The 23,248-nt window shown below is 37.3% G+C and overlaps 1 protein-coding gene across 3 annotated transcripts in view; it reads left to right on the forward strand.

Moving 5' to 3' along the window:
* Positions 1-23,248, forward strand: part of SLC2A13 (solute carrier family 2 member 13) — a 301,904-nt gene that overhangs the window by 76,434 nt on the left and 202,222 nt on the right. For 2 of the 3 annotated variants that reach the window (XM_017888588.1, XM_017888589.1), the window contains exon 3: positions 6,390-6,598. In XM_017888588.1, coding sequence (XP_017744077.1) covers positions 6,390-6,598 — 209 coding nt within the window. Of the gene's footprint in view, positions 1-6,389; positions 6,599-18,837; positions 18,928-23,248 lie in introns of all 3 variants that reach the window. The other variant, XR_001888464.1, reaches the window with a different exon arrangement.

The following is a 23,248-nucleotide window of genomic DNA, read 5'->3' on the forward strand; positions in this document are numbered from 1 at the left end:
GTTTGGGGGGGTGGGGGGGGGGGGGGGGGGGGGGGGGGGGGGGGGGGGGCGGATGCCATCCCTGGGTAAGTTTATTCATGGTGTTCAGTGATTAGCTTTAGTGCTTGGCATTTAACATACATTCAGGAGATGTTTCCTGGGTAAATAGCTGAGTAGCAGCTCAGAGAAATCACAAGGCTTGGCTTTCTAAGCAAACACAATACATCTTCATTAGGTAGTGTTTTCAAATAATCTACTGATTCTAATTGCTAACCCTTTTTATTTTCAGTGAACTATTGCAGGAAAAAAAGATTTTGAGTTTATTTTATAGTTATTTGTGAAAGGATGCCAACTTGAAGCTATAGAATTTTAAAGAATAAATCATCTTAATATTTATAATATTCCTCTGAGCTATTCAGAATGGGCTAACATGGACACGATTTGTTAATCAATAGCAAAAGTGCAAGCCAGAAGACAGACTGGAAATAAAGCTTAATTGGAATTACAGATACAATTTTTTCATTTCATTTTTTTTTTTTTAGTTTAAGACAGCATTGGATGTTATTAGAGAATTTGCTAAAAAGCCTCACTGTACTCAGGATGACATTTCAGAGATAGTCAGTGAGCCAATCTTAGTGTTTTAGAAAGTATCAAGATTATCTGTGACTAAAATATATGAGGTGGTTATTTTGCTTGGAACCATAGTTTTGACAATATGAAGTTGGGAAACCAGTAAGGAAGTGATAGTTGACCTGTACCTTAATGCTCTCATGATCTGTTGGGAGGATAACTGGCTAAATGAGTATGGTGTCTGAAAACCTTTCCTGTGCCTCTCAAAGTGAAAAGTGTCTTCTCTTAGTAGAATTCAGCTCCTCAAGGGCTATAAAAACAATTGCATGTTTTTAAAAAATATAATGTATTGTAATAAACTTCCCTTAAGTAGGATAGTTTTTCCATTACAGCTTGACTTAAAATTAAAACCACAGATCATATCGATCTTCCACTGTAAGGCATTGGCAACCTTTTCATGTCATTTGTGGATTTAAGGAGAAACAGGAACATAGGGGAGAAGGGAAAGAAACAGCACAAAAGCAAGACACAATTGTTTACTCCTATACAGTTTCTCTAGGAGGAGTGAAGCTTGGGGAAACCTTTGGGATGCAGAGATTGAAAAATTGAAAGCAACTTGCGATCTATCATATTCATCATAGAAAATATTTTCAAAGGATCAAATCCTTTAAAACCTTGCAAACGAATATTTTGCTCCTAATGGTTTTAAAATTACCCACCTTCTTGTTATCCAACTTTTTCCTGCATGAAAAGTTTTCTAGTGTATGTTAAAGAAACATTAAATAAAACCTTAGTTTGGCACAGTGTTCAAAATAAGCAGTACAAATTTACCCTTTACACATGAGGTATTTTAACTAGTCAGCTATTTTAACAGTAATGCTCTTAGGGAGTTCTGATTTAGTAAGGATAGGTGTTGAGAGAATCACAGGATATTCCATTCCTACTAGCAGTTCTGTGTTATTTAAATTCAGCTTGCAGTTACCCAGCCCAGTGGGTGGTACTGTGTTGGGCACCTGTGCTGGGCACAATTAGGAGTGACAGCTCCCAGCCAGCCAGCTTTGTTTTTGCTTTGTTATTTCTGCAGTGTTTTACTGCATTTAACAGAGGTGAGGGAATAATACTTCCAAAGGGAACCTCTGAATTCTTTAAACATGAAGCTAAGGTAAATTCATGCACTTTTTTTTATTTGTTCTACTGAATTAATTATCAAGTAATTACTGAACATTTAATATAGCTTGACTTGCAGTAAACATTTATTGTAGGAGCCAGACTTCCTGGATTTTAACTGTAGTTCTGTTGCATACTAACCATGTATCTTCTTTGTGCCTCATTTCTTTGTCTAGAAAGTGGGGATAATAATGGGCACTCGCCTCATAGGGTTGTTGTGAAATCATAGGAGTTAATGTTTCTTAACTGTTCTGAACAGTGCTTGGCACATGGTAACTGGTGCTACACATTAGCTATTACTATTGCCATTAGTATTGTTGTTACTAAACAATTACATGTCTATGCTGAGATTGTGCATTCAACTAGATTTTCACATATTTGGAACATAATCATCACACCTCTGGACTGCTAAAGAGTAGATAACATGCTAACTCATGTTGTCAGTTCAGAGAGGAGGTCAATGATCACGAAGCGCAAAAAGTCTATGACTTAAGGAAGCAGATGTTAGAGGATTATTGTCTTTCGTTACATAGGTGAGAGCAGCAGGATTGCTTTAAAACAGGAATGAGAGCGAATGTGCAGTTCAGAGAAGGAGCTGTTTGGTTTGTTGTGAGGCCCCTAGCCATCTGATGGAAGAGACAGCAGACTTGCTCAGCTGAGCCGTAGCAGGAGGTCTGGCCCCAGGAATGCAGGATCCATGATTCACACAGCTTCAGTCTCTGGAATTGAGAAGGCTTAACCTGAGGTGACATTGGTGGGATTGTTCTTTATTGATAGCTGGCCTAACCTTGTCATTTGGAAGCGTTCCTCTCCCTTTAAATGGCCTGCTTTGGTAGGAAGGTGCTGGTACTGCTAGCTGTGCCAGAAAATAGTTCATTTCATAACTGTAAGTTTAGAAAATTTTAAATCCTTAGATGAGTGATCATGATGGTAAAGAACATACTAAATATTTTTAAAACTTATGAGAGCTTGGCATGCCTGTTTGACTGTGTGTTCGTCTGGTGCGCTTACTTGCCCGCAGAAGATAAATGGCTTTTGCCCTAAGGTGTGGACCTTGGGTGCTTGTTGTTCATGTTTACCCCGGGTTTTAAAAGCATTTAGATCCTTGGTTCTCAGCCACAACCGCACATTAGCACCACCTGGAGAGCTTTTAATAAAACAGAACTCCCTGGGCCCAGAGCCCAGATCAATTAATCAAAATCCCTAGGGGAGGGTGGGCCTGGAAACTGGTGGGTTTCACCAGCCTCCTAGGTGATTCTAATGTGAAACCAGGTTTAGAGTACCTGACTAAATTTAGAATAATGAGATCTCTTGTATCAATAGGAAACTACTTGCTTTTCTTGGGGACTGCCTGCCCCAGTATATCACAATACTCTGTCATTCATCTAATTCCTGCTTTCCTTGGATTTAGAGGACTGGTAGTCCTACTACTACTGCCTTAGTTTAGTTTATAGAGATCCTTCTCTTTTTGTCTCATGTTGAAATTTTTATAAGTACCACAGCAACACAGCCTCTTATTTATCTTTCCTATTCTCCAGTCTGCACATCGTTAGAGGAATGTTTTTCTTAAGAAAGAAATTGGTTAGTTCTACCTGCTGAAAATTTAGTTGGGTGATACGGCCAGAACAAACACGTTACAATGATTTCACTTAATTCCCCCAGCAGTCTTATGAAATAGACACTATCACCTGTGTGTTAAAACGTTAAGTAACTTGGCCGAATGCAGTGGCGCATGCCTGTAATCCCAGCACTTTGGGCGGGTGGATCACGAGATCAGGAGTTCGAGACCAGCCTGGCCAATATTTTGAAACCCCGTTTCTACTAAAAATACAAAAATTAGCCAGGCGTGGTGGCACGCAACTGTAGTCCCAGCTACTCAGGAGGCTGAGGTAGGAGAATTGCTTGAACCCAGGAGGCGGAGGTTGCAGTGAGTTGAGACCGCACCACTATACTCCAGGCTGGGAGACAGAGTGAGACTCCATCTCAATAAATAAATAAATAAAATGGTAAGTAACTTGACCAGGTTCTCGTGGTTTGTATGCCCGGAGCTGATGTGACACCTACATCTGTTCCTGTGTCCTCTGTTATATAAGCTCTGATCTTGTGTACTGCATTTCTTCAAAGCCATGAAAATTATTCATATCAAAATATTTTTATCATGAAAGTTAATTAAAACAAAATAAGCTTTCCATTTTACTTTTAGAAGTATTAGGATACAAATGTGTAAAACATTTTTTTCTTGACTCATCTCTGGAAAGAAGCTTTAGTATTCTTAATGATTGGCAGCAGGGTACAAATTCCTTTTCCCCACGTTGGTATAGGGCAACAAAATTGTACATTTCAGATCCAGACTCTTGCACAGATTTCAAAAGGTGAGAAGGCCTATTCTGTCTTCGGTAACTCACTTAAGAAACATAGGCTGATATATGTCTGTATTTTCCTTTTCTTTTTGTCTTCTCTTTTCTCTTCTCTTCCTTTCTCTTTTTTCTGTTTTAAAAAAACTTGTTAAAATACTGCATGCTGGGATTTAATAGCAAGTAGTAGAGTGCAAAATATTATGTGAGCATCTTGGACCTGAAAATGATTCAGTTTCTGCATTTATTTCAGTGCTTTTTGAAGCATTATCTGCCACTTTTCTATCTTAATAGAAAGATAGGTGTAGATAAATGAAACATAAAGGCTTAGGACTTTTAAAATTTATTTCCTAATCCTGTATATTTAGGGTCTACCTTAAAAAATCACTTTTAAATAATTATCAATATAGTATAAACATTTCTTTGACACAGCTCAGATGGAAGTTTTATTGATTTACAGCAATAAAACACATGTTTAAATAACAGATTAAATTATACAAGTTAACATCTTAAGGAGAAGAGGCCAGCAGTACATATTTTTGTGAGCTGATCTCTGTAGCTCTCATCCGAGGACTAGAAGAGAAGGTCCAGTTATATCTATAATAATGAATGGTTTGGTTGGAGGGAATTACTGTGCAAGTAAATTTGCAGAGCTAAATGACCCAGAAGAGTTGTCTTCTAAGATATTGTCATGTAAATCCAAAGCACAGTTATTTTCTGGTTAGTTAATGTAGAAAGTTTAGATATACAGGTGCTTATGTATTATTTCATAAAATATGTACTCAGTGTCTACTGTGTGCAAGATGACTAGATGCTATGCTGAATACAAAGTTAAATAATATTAAGCAATTGATTGGGATAGGTAAATAATGTATTATAATACAGGATACAGAGACATAAATTAAGGCTAAAAAACTGTGTGCTCTGTGGATGAGCAGAGGCAGGAGTGACTAAATATTGGTGTAATTATCACAATCCATGGCCTAAAGCATAAGACACCTCTAATAAGATTTAACACTGCAGGCCAACTGATTCATTTAGTCATTCATTCATAAATAGTTTATTTACTTTCCAAATCCTGGTTAATTTTTCTGTTTCCATGTGTAGTTTTAGTTTGTAGTTTGTAGTAGAAGGTATTCTTACTACCCATGTAATGATCGTATTTTTTCTTCTACTGATTTTTTAATTAAAATGAAATTGCATGGAAAATAGCAGACTTATTTAGTGAGATTTATCTCTGGAACCTTTAAGACTACTATACTTTTAGTTTAGCACAGCTTAAAAGGTAGAATAGCTTTGAAAAATATATTGAGCCAGGTGACTTCCATGACTTACGCATATCAGTGTGGTTTGTTATAGAAATAGAATTGGCCTGCTGAGCTCTATTGTTAGGAATCTACCCTGGAACATACCTAGAGAAGTTGGATTAACAGAAAACATCCCGGTATCCTAGATGCATGGAGTTTCCACTTGAAAGACAGCTTAAAGTTTATCTAATTCAACCCCTTTGGTTAAAAAAGATGGAGGCTTTAGAGATGTTAGGAAATCAGTCTGGTGATTATAATTTGGAGAGATCTTTGATGTTGATACACTCATTACTATTTTTGTTATTTCTTGGATGGAGTTAAAATGATATTGTTATTTGCTATTTAGAATTTTGCCAACCATTAAGAATAGATATTTAAAGAGATAACAGATAACTTACAACAATATGAGCAGATTTTTATATTTGTCATCATTTTTATTAGGATTATTGGTTTCTGACTCCATCTTTTTTTTTCCTGTGGGCGCCCATTCCTCAGGTGATGATGATGAACATGATGCTTGAAGGCAAAATGAAATAGGAAAATTGTAAAAACAAAATTATAACTAATGATTCACAAGTCAAAAATAACTATAAAGAAACACATTTGGGCACTTATTTTAATGGAAAGTGTGCCTTTTAAGCAGATATCAGAAAGTTTTATCATAGCCCCATTTTATATTGTAAAGTACAAAATTACATATGTTAACCTTACATAGGAATGGTGATTATGTTTGGTTTAGAATGTGTATACATAATTATTGTAACTTTTGCTCATTCTTTTCAATGTAATTTGTGGGAAAGATAGAGAAATAATTAGATTTTCTCATTTTAAATTTTCAGTACAGCACAAAAATATCCTTTTTTCCTAGTGACAGACAGATACACAAACACACAAATAAATCTGGCTAACTTTGCATTAAATATTATTGTTGTCAACACAACACAAAAGTATGTAGTGAGCACATGATGGTAAGAGCAAATTTTACAGTAAATGTGGATTTTTTTTCTTGCAGGTACATGTTGGGACTTGCAGCAATTCCGGCAGTTATACAGTTTTTTGGCTTTCTCTTTTTGCCTGAGAGCCCTCGATGGCTTATTCAGAAAGGACAGACTCAGAAGGCCCGCAGAATTTTATCTCAGATGCGTGGTAACCAGACCATTGATGAGGAATATGATAGCATCAAAAACAACATTGAAGAGGAGGAAAAAGAGGTCGGCTCAGGTATATAGACTTTATACTTATATGAATTTAAAACTATACAGTGGTCTTATTTATTTGTCATTATTGTGTGTGTGTATATATAAAACATTTTTTAATATATGGATATTTATGTATATCCATGTATTATTTATGTATAAATATCCCTATATAAAATTATATATGTATTATTGACCTTCCATATTAATTTAAAAACTATTTGAACTGTTTTCAAAATAATCATTGTAAAAAATTAAAATGCTTTGTCTACATGTGTTGCATTAATTTTCATACTAATTTTTATAAATCATATGAGTACCTCATGTACTAGTTTAGGAATAAGTTTATGTTTCCCTATTTTCATTAAAATATTTAATTCATTTTCGATTCTGAAATTTACCATGTCAGAAAACCAAGAAAAGAAAAGTCTCTTGTTAATTTATTTTGATGAATTTATTATTGAAAAAGATTTCACATAAAGATTTACCAGACAGTTCTGAGGCAGGATCTATAACCTTGACAGCCTGATTTGGGTAAGTGATGTGTAGCATGTAAGCGATGGGAAAAGGTAGACATTTCACAATGCAGTTTTTCGACAATAGCAGTTAGCCTGCTCACTTTACATTTCCCAAATTGGTCTTATTTTCTCTTGTGCTTCCTTTTGCCTCTATATTAGTTGTTAGCTCAAGGGGAGAGGCAGATTAATATTAGTCAAATTATTTTTCATACCTGAGAAAATGCCAAGCACACCCACTCCTTTGTTGATACATGTCATATACAGGTGTTAGAAGGTCTGTCCAGTCTACTTTCTCGTATGATTTTTTGTGGATCTGACCATTGTTGCCTTTCTGAAACAACAGAATGAGCACTCTGAAGAAGCTGGTCTCTGTGTTAGCCACGTATGGCTTGATTTAACTTTACGTACCTGTACCATGATAGCATGATGCTGTCACTTTGTTACTCAGATCAAAGCCTCAACAAACTAACAGTGAGCCAATTCTATGTGAAGTTCATTTTTTTTTAACACTTTTTGAGCATTTGCCAGGTGTCCAGCAATGTCAGCATTTCTAGAATAACATATTAGTGCAAAGATTAAGGAGAATTTTGCTTTAACAAAATGTTGTACTGAGTTCAACATTGTGTTCATTTAAAAAATTGTCTTAAAATGTCTATTTAAATGACAACTTATTTTATGCTGCTGTCTAAATTCCTCTTCTCAGTAACTCAAATGAAATATGATTTTTTTTTTTTTTTTTGAGATGAAGTCTCACTCTATAGCCCAGACTGGAGTGCAATGGCATGATCTTGTCTCACTGCAACCTCTGCCTCTCGAGTTCAAGTGATTCTCCTTCCTCAGCCTCCCGAGTAGTTGGGATTACAGGCATGGGCCATCACACCCAGCTAAGTTCAGTATTTTTTGTAGAGATGAGGTTTCACCATGTTGGTCAGGCNTATATATGTATTATTGACCTTCCATATTAATTTAAAAACTATTTGAACTGTTTTCAAAATAATCATTGTAAAAAATTAAAATGCTTTGTCTACATGTGTTGCATTAATTTTCATACTAATTTTTATAAATCATATGAGTACCTCATGTACTAGTTTAGGAATAAGTTTATGTTTCCCTATTTTCATTAAAATATTTAATTCATTTTCGATTCTGAAATTTACCATGTCAGAAAACCAAGAAAAGAAAAGTCTCTTGTTAATTTATTTTGATGAATTTATTATTGAAAAGATTTCACATAAAGATTTACCAGACAGTTCTGAGGCAGGATCTATAACCTTGACAGCCTGATTTGGGTAAGTGATGTGTAGCATGTAAGCGATGGGAAAAGGTAGACATTTCACAATGCAGTTTTCGACAATAGCAGTTAGCCTGCTCACTTTACATTTCCCAAATTGGTCTTATTTTCTCTTGTGCTTCCTTTTGCCTCTATATTAGTTGTTAGCTCAAGGGGAGAGGCAGATTAATATTAGTCAAATTATTTTCATACCTGAGAAAATGCCAAGCACACCCACTCCTTTGTTGATACATGTCATATACAGGTGTTAGAAGGTCTGTCCAGTCTACTTTCTCGTATGATTTTTTGTGGATCTGACCATTGTTGCCTTTCTGAAACAACAGAATGAGCACTCTGAAGAAGCTGGTCTCTGTGTTAGCCACGTATGGCTTGATTTAACTTTACGTACCTGTACCATGATAGCATGATGCTGTCACTTTGTTACTCAGATCAAAGCCTCAACAAACTAACAGTGAGCCAATTCTATGTGAAGTTCATTTTTTTTTAACACTTTTGAGCATTTGCCAGGTGTCCAGCAATGTCAGCATTTCTAGAATAACATATTAGTGCAAAGATTAAGGAGAATTTTGCTTTAACAAAATGTTGTACTGAGTTCAACATTGTGTTCATTTAAAAAATTGTCTTAAAATGTCTATTTAAATGACAACTTATTTTATGCTGCTGTCTAAATTCCTCTTCTCAGTAACTCAAATGAAATATGATTTTTTTTTTTTTTTTTTGAGATGAAGTCTCACTCTATAGCCCAGACTGGAGTGCAATGGCATGATCTTGTCTCACTGCAACCTCTGCCTCTCGAGTTCAAGTGATTCTCCTTCCTCAGCCTCCCGAGTAGTTGGGATTACAGGCATGGGCCATCACACCCAGCTAAGTTCAGTATTTTTTGTAGAGATGAGGTTTCACCATGTTGGTCAGGCTGGTCTTGAACTCCTGACCTCAGGTGATCTGCCCACCTTGGCTTCCCAAAGTACTGGGATTACAGGCGTGAGCCACTGCACCTGGCCATGAATTTGTTTTAATTGTAGTAATTCCTACATTTGAAACTCATGTACAAATAATGTGTGAGTGGAAAAACTTTTCAGGGTGAGAGAACAATTGTTAAATACTATTTATACCCTATATTTTTATTAATTTATATAAAGGATAAGAATTTAATTTTAAAAGCCTTCTTGTTTAGGGATATGGATATCATTGATTTTATTACAAAGCATTAAGGATATAGCTTCATTTTGACTGCTAAAAAATATGTCTGACTACTCTAGCCATGCATGTGTTGACAGTGTATCCTATTTGAGTTTTATACATTATTCAGAATATATAACCAAATGAATTTTTAAAGAAATCTGGGGTACATAGGGTTGCAATTATCAACATCTGCTTTAGGTTTTATCAGAAGTCTTTGGGAGCTAAATAGGGCCCCTTTTCTTGGATATAGATAAAATAATTCCCTATTCCCCAGTTTTGTTTTACATTCACATTTGGCACAGGTTTTTAAAAATACTCTAATATTATTCACTGGATCCTAATAACATTTGCTCATGCTTGAGTAAATATTCTAAACTTTGGAACTAATAGAATTATTAACTTATCCGTTTCTAAATTTTATTATTTGAAGTAGATCATCTTGCTAATTTAAGCTAATCTTTATGTTCTTTTTTTTTTTTTATGCCAATCCAATACCTTTTTTTTTTTTTTTTTTTATTATTATACTTTAAGTTCTAGGTACATTGCATAACAGTGCAGGTTTGTTACATATGTATACTATGCCATGTTGGTGTGCTGCACCCATCAACATCGTCAGCACCCATCAATTCATCTTTATATCTTGTAATAACTCTCCCAATGCAAGCCCTCCCTCCTTCCCCTCACCTCCCTCCCCCATGATAGCCCCAGTGCGTGATGTTCCCCTTCCCGAGTCCTAAGTGAGTCTCATTGTTCAGTTCCCCACCTATGAGTGAGAACATGCGGTGTTTGGTTTTCCTGTTTCTTGGTGATTATTTGTAAGAATGATGGTTTTCCAGGCTTGCATCCATGTCCCTACACAAGGACGCAAACTCGTCCTTTTTTATGGCTGGCAATAGTATTCCATGGTGTATATGTCCACATTTTCTTAATCCAGTCTGTCACAGATGGAGCATTGGGTTGATTCCAAGTCTTTGCTATTGTTGAATTAGTGCCTGCAATAAACATATGTACGATGTGTCTTTTGTATATAATGAATTTATAATCCTTTGGGTATATACCCAGTAGTGGGATGGCTGGGTCAATGTACATCTAGTTTCAGATCCTTGAGGAATTGCCATACTGTTTTCCATAATGGTTGAACTAGTTTTACAAATCCCACCAACAGTGTAAAGTGTTCCTATTTCTGCCACATTCCTCCCAACACCTGTTGTTTCCTGACTTCTTAAGGATTGCCATTCTTAAACTGGTGTGGGAGATGGTATCGTCATTGGGTTTATGATTTGCATTTCTCTGATGGCGAGTGGATGATGAGCATTTTTTCATGTGTCTTTGGCCTGTATGAAATATCTTCTTTTGAGAAATGTCTGTTCATATCCTTTCCCCACTTTTTGATGGGGATTGTTTGTTTTTTTCTCGTATATTTGTTTTGAGTTCTTTGTAGATTCTGGATATTGCCTTTGTCAGATGAGTAGGTGCAAAAATTTTCTCCCATTCTGTAGGTCCTGTTCACGCTGATGGTAGATTTTTTTGCTGTGCAAAAGCTCCTTTAGTTTAATAGATCCCAATTTGTCAATTTTTGCTTTTGCTGCCGTTGCTTTTGGTGTTTTAGACATGAAGTCCTTGCCCATGCCTGGTCCTGAATGGTAAACTACCTAGATTTTTCTTCTAGGGTTTTATGGTATTAGGTCTAACATTTAAGTGTTCTTTTTAAAAAGTACACAGTTAAGAGCACTATGGCATGAATGCATTCAGACAGATTTGCCAGATTACATGGCACCAGTGATTGGGGACCTGATTTTTTATGATTAAGAAACTTGACCACAGTAAAATGTGGTCTGCAGAACTGTGAATTGTATATCGGTATTGTGATGTTCGGGAGCAAGACTCTGGGTCAGTTTAATTAGAAAGTAGAGACCAGTGCAAGGACTTAGTGTTAACAAACTGATATGGTCTTATCCCTCCATCATGCTTCATTCAAGAACGGTAGGCTAGCTGGACAAATGCACATAAAGAAACGGCTAACTTCAAAGTAATAAAAATGCACTGGCACAGAAAAGATGTGGTGCAGAAAAGCCATTGTGTTGGAGGGTTAGAGAATGGCCTGTTAATCTGTCCATGGATCCTGAGAATTTTGATCCACATCATCAAGCCTGGGAACTGTGGGCAGTAGAGTGCAGCTGCCTGAAGGGAACCTTGATGTAGGCACCACAAATTATCCCGATATTCCAGGAATTTAGAAAGACGTTGTTTGAGACACACTGTTTCTTGTAAGGAGGAATGTTTTATCGAATATGGTAGCTTAGATACCTGTTCTCATTGAGCTTACTAATAAGTAGGTCTGATTCCAGATCAGTAAACCATGTCTTGTCTAGCAGTTCCCCAGTGGATTTATGACTTGTGACTGTTATGACACTTGCATATGTGATCCTTCTCTTTTCATAGAAATTTTTCTTTTCTTGTTCACTTGAATTTAAACTTGACCTCTTTGAGGAAAATAGGCCTAGATACTGAATTTCAGCATAATGACACTGCAATCAAATACTCATTGAAGTGTATATTGGCTACATTAATTTACTTTTTGGATGTTTGAGATTGTCAGTGTATAGAACATTTCTCTTGGTTTAAAACAACACTATATATAGTAGATATGGCAGTTGCTCTGGCCATGCCAACAGCAAAGTTGAGACTTCCAGGCCATACCGTGGAATAAGGTTGGAGTGCAGTAGAATCTCATCTCTTGTGCTCATGGCATCGAGGTCAGACTCTTTTGCATGACATACAATGTTTTGTGTGTTTTTTTCCACTGTAGTTGGCAAAACAACAACAAAAAGGCAGTATGGGAAAAGAAGCAAACATTTGGTTTTCACGTGTGCTCAGCATTGTTTATACATCCTGTAGGAATAATAAAGTAAGACTAGCAGAAACAACAGCTTGGTTTGGAGAGCTCACTGGAGTGGGAGACAGGGAGATGGAAGAATATCACTCACTGGCTGTGTCTAAAACTTGCCATCTTAAATGAATCTCGGGAGAGTTGCCGCACCTTGGTTTCTTTTTAGGTTTGTAAGAAAAGAAAGCCAGATTATAATAGCTTCAAGGTCTGTTTTTTTTTTAGGGTTTTGAAAGTCTGTGAGACGTGCCCCCTCTTTATTTCTAAATGCTATGTGGCAGTATTTCTTTCAAAAGTGTTTATTGAGTGACATGCATCAGAGGTGGGGATGTGGCAGTAAATAAGACTGACAAGATTCTGGTCCATTCTCATTGGATGAGGCACACAAATAATAAATGAAAGAGCAATTAACTACCAGATAAGTACAAATTATGGTAATTGCTTTGAAAAAAATGAACAGAATAATAAAATGCTTATAGAGGGAATGAAAAGGGGTACTTTACATGGGATGGTTAGGGAAGCCTCTCTGAAGAGATGAACTTGAAGGGTGAAAAGGAATCAGCAATAGAGAACTGGAGGGAAGACTGTACCAGAGAGAGGAAACAGCAGATGCAAAATTCTGTTTTATTAAGTGGGCCAGATTGATTTTTGCAAGTTTCGATCATGGCTATAAAGTGTACATGTACCAGATTTCTAAGATATTGCAGTAAGAACTAACTATACATCTTTTATCTCAGGTTCCCAAGCCTAAGTGTTAAATTAGTAGGGACACAATGACTGTTTTCAGAATTGAAAGCAAATTTAAATACAAAGTAACATATGATTTCCATCATTTTGTGGTATGTCTGGTTTGTTTTCCTAGTTTATATCATATTGCATAGATGTGTAATAGAGTCATGGCCTGTATTATCAACAGATACAGAATCCTGATAGAGACATAGCTAATTACTTAAGCAATGATTGCCAAACTTTTTTTTTTTTGAGACGGAGTCTCGCGCCCAGGCTGGAGTGCAGTGGCCGGATCTCAGCTCACTGCAAGCTCCGCCTCCTGGGTTTACGCCATTCTCCTGCCTCAGGCTCCCGAGTAGCTGGGACTACAGGCGCCCGCCAATCGCCCGGCTAGTTTTTTGTATTTTTTAGTAGAGACGGGGTTTCACCGTGTTAGCCAGGATGGTCTCGATCTCCTGACCTCGTGATCCGCCCGTCTCAGCCTCCCAAAGTGCTGGGATTACAGGCTTGAGCCACCGCGCCTGGCCTGATTGACAAACTTTTCTGCTCAGCTTCAAAGTTGAGTGAAGAGAGGCAGGCCCTTTGGGGCCTAGTTATAACAGGAGGCAGCTGTGGTAAGCTCAAATATATTTGAATTTTTCCGCTTTATCCTAGACATTAACCAAAGTTTGCATTCTGTTCTATAATGTAACTGTTTTACTTGACTCTAAACATGCTTTTTCTAAATAGTTCCAGTGTTTGTTCATTGGCTTCATGGAACCCATCACTCTGTCATTTATATCCCTGGGATATGTATCCCTCAGTTTGACAGACATGTACTGAAAGAGTTTGGAGTTTCTCTCTTGGGCAAATTCATTAGAGATGGTATTAAAAGTAGGGTCTGTCCATGTCACTAGAGATGAGAGGTCGTCTCTTAAATTGCTGGGCATGTAGAAGGCAAAGAGTCTTTGTTAGGAGCTTTAGCTCCTGAAAGTTAAAAATTGTCTCCCACGACAAAGGAAGTAAAACGAACCAACAGAAGACACAATTTTTCTGAAGGCAGTCTTAGGGAACAATCCAGAAATGAGAAGTGTGTTTTCATGTGCTTTATATAACCTTGTTTGATAGCACTTATTTGACTTCTTTAGTTTCTTATCCTGTACCAGCAAACAAGTGTACCCTGGGAGGAGGTGAAAGGAAAGCAAAGGCTGTTGCTTCCATGCCGTGTCAGAAGCGGCTCCCTGGCCCTGCTGCAGGAGCCCTTCAGGCACGACTTCTGGGAGGTCTTAGATAAGGCACCATCTCTGTCGTCCTCCTCTCCACTCTGAAGTGGTGGTGCTAAGGCAGGATCATTGGATGCTTAAGGCAGGATCATTGTGGTGCTAAGGCCAGGGATCATTGGAAGGAAAGCATGAACGACGAAAGCAGGAACAACAAAAGCTTTCTCTAGAGAAACATACAGTTGGTGGTGTTAGAACTACTGCAAAAAGCTAGGGAAAGAAAAAAAGCAGTATGTTTAGGGCGAATGAGGTTATTAGGACAGCATCAGTGCAATGACAGATTGAGTAAAGGAAGGAAGGCAAGGGAGACACTGACTGCATGCCTTAGGGCAGCAAAGAGCAGCCTTTTATAAATCTATTTATAGCATGGGTTCAATCCAAGGAGCTTAAAAATGGTCATGGGCTTTTTTTCCCCTAAAAGAAAATGCCTTTTTTTTTTTGGCGTGGGCGGCGAATTCCATGTTACAAAATTATATATGTAAACTTTTTTTTTTTTTTTTGAGACAGAGTCTTGTACTGTCTTCCAGGCTAGAGTGCAGTGGCACAATTTTGGCTCTTTGCAGCCTCTGCCTCCCAGGTTCAAGTGATTCCCCTGCCTCAGCCTCCCCAGTACCTGGGACTACAAGCATGCACCACCATGCCCAGCTAATTTTTTGTATGTCTAGTAGAGACGGGGTTTCACCGTGTTGGCCAGGCTGGCCTCGAACTCCTGACCTCAAGTGATCTGCCTGCCTTGGCCTCCCAAAGTGCTAGGATTACAGGCATGAGCCACCACACCTGGTCTTAAAAATTGTTTTACAGTTAATATTACCTAGATCATCTAGATCATGTACTTTTAAAATGGACTTATTAAATAGAAGAATGCCAGCCAGAATATTGGCCCTACCTTTGGTCTGTAAAATCTCAACATTTAGTCATATAGGAGAAGTAGCAACTCATGGGCAGTAGGTAATGTTTCAGATTGGAATTAGATGCAGGCCCACTAGGTGCTAGTCACTGTAATAGGGTATTCAGGTTACCTGTGTGATATATAATCTATGTGAAAACATGCAAGCCAGCAAGATTTCCATTATTTAATTTTATCAACTAATGAGCTCAGGAATCTGGGTGAACATGGGCTTTGCCTTTGACAAAGAGTTTGATCTCTAGCCTGGAAAGCAAGAGTATTGTAGGAAAGAGAACTTATTCAAGAGCTTCCTGTGAGTTCATTTTAAAACATGATTTGATTTACCTCCAGTTCTTTGGGGGTCATGTCTGTCATGTATAGGAAGGGACAGCTGCATCTTCCTCTTTTTTTGCGTCTAGTAATTTTGCAATTTGGTCATGAAGTCTTATCTTCTCGTAAGTCATTTTCTTTTTCTGTGAATTGATATTGACTGTGACCCTTTCAGCAAATCATATTCTGCAGAAAGGTCAGAAGGGGTAAATATTTATTGTATTTTGATAGAAATTCTTCTGTGCATTTCTTTAGAAATCCAATTTCAGCATAATGACACTGCAGTCAAATACTCATTGCAATTGACATCTGCTGCACTTAGAGGAAAGTAGTCATTCTCCCTAATATATTTGGTAGTTTGCTTTTATTTTTTTCATGTGGTAGTAGTACAGTGTTATCTGACCCAAAACAATGCATGTATGTCATTTACTAGGTGAACTTTAAATAGATATTGATAAATTGTTCTTGGTAAGATGACTTGCCATTTTCTGAATATTGGCAAAGAAGACATTTCTATATCCAATATTCTAGAGATTGTTGTAAAATTTCAAAATTGTCAAAGTATTAGGCTGGTAAACAGTAGATTAAAACAAAAGGTCAGATAAAAAGCTGCTTTAATTCTCAATTCTTGTGTTAAACTGTAAGCTGAAGGACTATTAAAACAATATGCAACTCTGTTCAGTTTTTAGTAAAACTTATTTTCTTAGGCATGCTGACTTACTTAAAAGAAACATGATTTCATTCAATCTGGCTTTAAATAAAGGTTGTCATCAGTTTTCTAAACCCCAGAGAACTTTTAAAATCTTATGCAGAATCGGAATCATTCTTGGATTTTACATTAAAACGTCATTGACTGTTCTGTTGTTACATGGGGATAAAGAATAGCACAGAGATTTGCCACTCAGCGTACTCACTGGAGAAGAAAACATTTTTCAGATTACTTGTAGGCTTTTAAGTCATTTTCCTTGATTCATATTGAAAATCCAGATTGTCTTAGTAAGTAGATAGGTAATACTTCAAAGCTATATTTTTGTTTTCTTGCTAAGATATACTTAAATCCATGTCTCATAAAAAAGATTCATGCAGAAAGAACTGTGACTTTGTCAAATATCTCTTTTTTCCCCACTCACTGTGAGGTTCACACTATATTTTACTGCTCTGTATTTAATACAATTAAATTGAATGAAAAAAAAAAACTCACAAGGTAGACATTTGAAAATCAATGTAATTCACGAGTTGCTGCTCAGGGTAGCTCACTTCCAACTTAACTTGAAATCCATCATTCAGTATAGGTGACAGTCTGCTTTGTAAATAAAACCATGATCTGGAGACATTTTTTCTTCAAGATACAACAAATTGCTATGCCCTTTAAAGGTTTCCTGATCTTTGTAGGAGGTTACAAGAAGGTCGTGAAGAAAACCGATTTTTTTTTTCCACCTCAGAGGGGAAGGCACAGGAGCCATTCTTTAGTGTTGGGATAAGAAGACAATTCCATGGATAGTCTCTAGAATCAGAATATCAGTGGCCCTGTGTATTAGTCTATTTTCGCACTGCGATAACTACTCAAGACTGGGTAATTTATAAAGATAAGAGGTTTAATTGACTCACAATTCTGCATGGCTGGGAAGGTCTTAGGAAATTTAGAATCGTAGTAGAAGGTGAAGGGGAAGAAGGGCATGTCTCACATGGCAACAGGAGAAAGACAGTAAAGAAAGCCACACAGTTTTAAACCGTCAGAGCTCGTGAGAACTCACTCGCTATCATGAGAACCCCATGAGGGAACCCGCCTCTGTGATCTGATCACCTCTCACCAGGTCCCTCCCTTGACACCTGGGGATTACAACTCGACATGAAATTTGGGTGGAGACACAGAGCCAAACCACATTACCATGTCATGCACTCTCTGAAGAAACTTGCCTCTTCTCAAATGTCAGCAGAGATCTTCTCAGAGTTTCTCAAAAATCAAAGAAACCTTATTTTTTCCCTCATATCTTAAGTTGGATTTGTATTGGGGAGCTAGAGTGGTCAGATGCCATTAATTTTCTCCTCTTGTTACTGCTCTGCCTAAGGCACTCTAAACCCTCTGGTACTGAGCAGTATTTTTAATCAGTATCTTACTGAATACCTTGCTTTAGATGCACATTTCAATTAACTCACTTATTAGCACCTATTATTTCTTGAAACATTGAGCCTTCAGTAAGGAGGTGTGTCCTTGGCAGGATATAGTGAGGAGAAAATTATTAGGTTTATTAAGCTAGAACTATAATCAGTTGCTGTATGACTCACATTTTCAGTACAATTTTCCCCTGGATTTTTCAAGGTACTTCCTTGAAAATGACTCCCACTGCACATCTCTTAGAATAAAATAAACCTTCAAGATAATTTTTTAGAGAAAACCAAGCCCAGTAAATGTTCTTTCCTAAAGGGGAGGGGCAACTAGTGTGAAAATACTAGTAACAATTTCTTTTTCCTGAATGCCCATTTCTATAAATGTTACATGCACATCTATAGAAACACATTCTCCCTTTCTCTTTTCTCTCTCATTCTTAAAACAATCCTAAAACAGACATTATATTCCACGTTGTACTGAGAAAATGGAGTACTGGCAAGGGCAAACAGCTAGGAAGTGAAGGAGGCGGGATCTGGGCCCCAGCTGCTACCACTCCAGTTTCTCCCTGTTCTGCTCTGCAGACTGCATCTCATGCCACAACATCTATGCCATGCAGTTTGGATGTAAATATTAGGGAAAAAAAAGAAATTAGGCATTGTCCTTGCTCTTAAAGAGCTTAGAACCTAACAATCAAATGTCCTTAAGAATGTCCTTTTCTAAAAGGAAAGCATTCAAACAGCTATAAAAAATGGGAAAAAGACAATGAACTTCAAAATCAGTTGGCAAAATAGTTCAGTTGCTTCCACCTTGAGACTGTATTTCCCATCTCTTTTCTCTTCTTGGTTCTTGCTGCCATTGCCTGGGCAAGGTCTCTGGTGCTTATTCTCTCTGCCTGAGTAACAGTGTCAGCCATTCTTGTTTCTAGTAACTTCCCTCTCCATCCTTTCCCCATGCCCTCCAAAATTATCATTGCAACACACAGACAAGATCATGTCCCTCTCCTCTTCAGAAACATGTTCCTTAACTTATTATTAAACTTCCTTTACAATCTCGTTTGAATGTATCTTTCCAGGTTTATTTCAGTAGTGCCCAGACTCCATCGTCAGACCAAGAGAGCAAGCAAGAAGCACTCAACATTACCAAGTGCCTCCTGACTCTCAGGGTGAGGAGGAAATGGTGTGGGTGGGATCTGAGAAGGTGAGGTGGAGTTGGGAGACACCCTGAGATCGTTCACATCCCCTGACCTTCACTGTTTACTCCAATCAGTGAACCCTGCAAAAAAGATGCAATTATTGCCTCACAAAAAGAATTATATTAAATTTGAAAAGCAGTAACATATTAGGAGTCTTCTCTGTGCTAAGGAGGCTTTTTCATATTAGTCTCCATTAGCAAAATTTAACACAGTTTATTGTTCAGTTGACAAAAAGGCTGAACTAGAAGTGCTTAAGCATTTCTTCCTGCTTAGTCCAATAGATGCTGGTATTATTTTAATTGTGTTACACAAGAATAGAAAGTCTACAAATTAGGAAAAATCATATTTCACCCAAAAGAAAGAACTACTGAGAAAGTAGAATGGTGATCTTTTAACTATACTTGAATATAATTTCGAGTTTGGAGGCTGTTCTCTGTGTTGAGGGTTAGGCATTAATTTTGATGCATTATCCTAGGAGTTGTCAAACTTTTTCTGTAAAGGGCCAGATAGCAATACTTGGCTTTTTGGCCAGTGGTCTTCGTTGTAACTACTTGTCTCTGCTGTTACAGCACACGACCATAGAAAATATATTTTAAAAATGAGTGTGGATTTGTTCCAGTAAAGTGTGAAGCTTATTATTTTGTGCTTGTTATGTTATGTTTTGTTATTTATAAAAGCAGCTGACCAGATTTGACCCATGAGCTATAGTTTGCCAGTTCCTTCTTTAACCATTGAGTATGTCTGTTTTTATCAGTTTCCTCAGTTTGTATTCTTTGGACTAATTTGAGGATGCTATTCACATTCTTTCTTTTCTTTTTTCTTTTTTTAAAATATGTGCATTGAAGCCTCTTCAGTGTGGTATTTCCTAGTGGGTTTGGCTTCTGTGCAGAAGGTAAAGTTGTCAATGTTTGTGTCCATGTGTAAATGTGCACAGGGTGTGTAGTAACAGAGGAACCTCTAAAGAAGTATTGCAGGGAAGCCTCTATAATTGCAGCAACATATTTTTATGAGACCGCTGCTCAGAGCACATTGCTTCTTCAAGGCCCAACCGCAGTCACTTCTTCATATGTCACAGCCCCACAGGTCCATCTCAGCACATGATGTCACATTTGATCTAATGGGGCACCAAAAGAGGCCAAGTTTCTGTGGTGAGAGTTGAGTCTCTCATCATCTGAGACTGGAGCCAGCTGCACTGTCAAAATGGCTTGACGCAGCAACAGAAATCTTAGCTCCCTTGCCTTGAATTGCAGTCAAAGTAAGATGGTACCTTTTGTGAACGTTAAAATGCACCAAACAATTAAGGAGATGGTTTTATTCAGGCTCTTGCAATAGAGAGAAGGTTCATTAATGAGGAAATCCTTAAAGAAGAGGGAGAAATTCTGGGATTTTATAGAGCAGGTAAACAGGGGAGTCAGAAGGAAGGTTGGAAGTAATCTTATGTTGGAATATGAGAGGGCAGAGTGCCTTCCTTCTCTTGACTCCCTGGGAACCTTTGTGATACGTCTCTGGAGCGGTCAGCATTACATTTGTCTCCACTAGCAACTTAGCCTTACTTATCTTTGTATCCTCACTGCCAGATACAGTCATTGCCTGATGTTAGCAAGGCACTTCATATATGTTTCTCTGACTTTCCGTTTATGTGAGAGGAGTGGATGGTGATGTCTGTTCTTTGACTCCTGAGATTTGGAGGAAGAAATGGAGTTCTTACAGTGTGTAGACTCCTTCCCTCTGTGCTGCTTAGTCATCCTGACAACCTGGGGAAGTGTGGTTGGTGAGGAGGAGACGTAAGTCAGTGCAAAATGACTATTTGTTGAATGTCCCTATTTACAAAGGCAGATGTATATGTTTAGAAACTCCTTGTAGACTTTTAGCAAAACTATTTGGAATTTATGTGTGTATCAGAAGTTATTAGTATTTTCTTCTAGTTGCTGACATGTTGGGCCCATTGAAAAAACTTATTTTTTGATATCAAGTATTTATAAGTACAATGAAATTTCAAATATGAAAGTTATAAAATCTCGTGTGATTTGAAGCAGACCCTTGTTACTGTCTGAATTTAGGAAATGCCCCTTACTAATTAATGAGCTAGATTTTATTTATAACTCTAGAGAATAGATTATAATTCAGACTAGGCCCTTATTATAGGTATGTACACTTCAAGATGTGATGGAATTTCTCTCTACTGTGAAAGATGAGCCTATGAAATTCAAATATATTTTCACTAGCTGTTACTACAGTGACTTCAGCACTTTTAAGACAACAATTGTCTTGACCATAGAATTGTAGTCAGAATCTTAGATGTGAAATTTGGTGTTTTTTTGTTTCTGCTACTCTCATTAGCTAGTTTATATACACTCACTTTGAGAAGTAATTGGAAACTCATAGTTCTCAAAAATGTTCTACGAAAACTGTTTTAATTTTACTTTCTGAAACAGCTTATCAGGGTTTCTGTTCATTTCACAAGAATTACTGAAACACAGTTGGCATCATTTATGTAATAATTTTGTAGATTTTTCTATCTTACGCTTAATAATGGTCCTCTGGATATTCAAATTTCAAGAGTTGTGGTTTTTTTTTGGGGGGGGTTAGTATGTTTTCAAATTATAAGTTCTTTATTATTCTATGGAATCATGGCTGTAGCTGCATAACTGTGCAGGTGACATTTGTGGCAGCAAAGAGGAATAATATCATTTAAAGTTTTATTGCTCTTAAAGAGCAAAGTTTGAAAAGCTATCATATGACTTTTCTGATTTTATCTGTTAGCATTTTTTTGAAAAGTAATAAAAGAGCATCATTCTTTTTTGAATATTTATGATGTGAAATGTACTGTGTGTCACACTTCACATGGTATTATTGTATCTTTTAATTCTGTAACAATCCTGTGTGAAATCATTTTTATTATCATTATTATTATATACTCTTTTAGAGATGAGAAAAACCTCAAGTAAACTGCATAGATCTCCTTGGCTTCTAAGTGGCCAAATTTAGAATTCCAAACCATCTGCCTTTATATGTTGCTGGACAACAGCAAAATGTCTGCTTTCATGGACGTACATGGTGATGAAGGGACACAGACAATAAAGGAATATGTAACACACCAAGAAGCGATGAGTGTGATGGGGAAGGATCAAGTGCAATGGAGGAGGCAGTGTTGGAAGCCTGGGTTAGAAAGGTGAGTTACGGCCCTTTTGATGAGGTGCCCTCTGAGACTGAAGGAAGTGAGTAGTACATTTCCAGAAAGGAAACCCAGACATACATTTGCCTTTAGTTTTATTCGAAAGGAAAATTTGTACCGAGCAGCTCCACCTGCCAAGTGAATTAGTAAGCTACTCAGGTAAACTGACCGGAGACCCAATTATTAACAGGATCTTGGTGTCAGACACTTGTTCTGATGAGGAATTCCACTAGATAGAAAGGTTCAGTAGTATTTTACAACAAAACCATGTTGAACAACTTTTAGAAAGGTGCTTTTTCAATATCAGAATCACCTCTTTTATTGAGAAAAAACAAAGGCCACGAATATAAATTGCATAGGTCTCCTTGGCTACTAAGTGGCCAAATTCAGAATTCAAACCCATGTTGAATTCCTTGGAAAATGTTGTTTTTTTTTCTTCTTAAATGGGCCAGTGAAGGTTATTGTTCTCATATTCTTAAGTACTCAGATAAGAATAAGTTATAGTTATTAATTAGACATATGTAATGTGAGAAATAGACCCTTTAAAAATTCTTTCATATACTTCATTACTTGTAAAATTATACTCACAGAAATGCAGACATGAAATGCAGACATACCTACAAGATGTGTATTTAATTTAGTCTTGGAGTTTTTACATATTACATAATTCATTGGTCTTAGAAAATTATTTTTCCCAAAATGTAGTCATTTGCATAAAACATTTGTTTTTTATAATAATATCAAATAAAAATTGGCTGGATCTAATATAGCATTATGATAGAAATCTTATTTTGAATATGAAGGTGATAATTTAAGAATATCTTTTGGCTGGGCACGGTGGCTCACGCCTGTAATCCCAGCACTTTGGGAGACCGAGGAGGGCGGCTCAACTTAGGTCGGGAGTTCGAGACCAGCCTGACCAACATAAAGAAGCCCTGTCTTTAATAAAAATACAAAAAAATTAGCTGGGCATGGTGGCACATGCCTGTAATCCCAGCTACTCAGGAGGCTGAGGCAGGAGAATTGCTTGGACCCGGGAGGTGGAGGTTGTGGTGAGCCGAGATCACGCCGTTGCACTCCAGACTGGGCAACAAGAGCGAAACTCTGTCTGTCTCA

This window comes from Rhinopithecus bieti, unplaced genomic scaffold (assembly GCF_001698545.2).
Source record: "Rhinopithecus bieti isolate Rb0 unplaced genomic scaffold, ASM169854v2 scaffold_18282, whole genome shotgun sequence".
Lineage (NCBI taxonomy): Eukaryota > Metazoa > Chordata > Mammalia > Primates > Cercopithecidae > Rhinopithecus > Rhinopithecus bieti.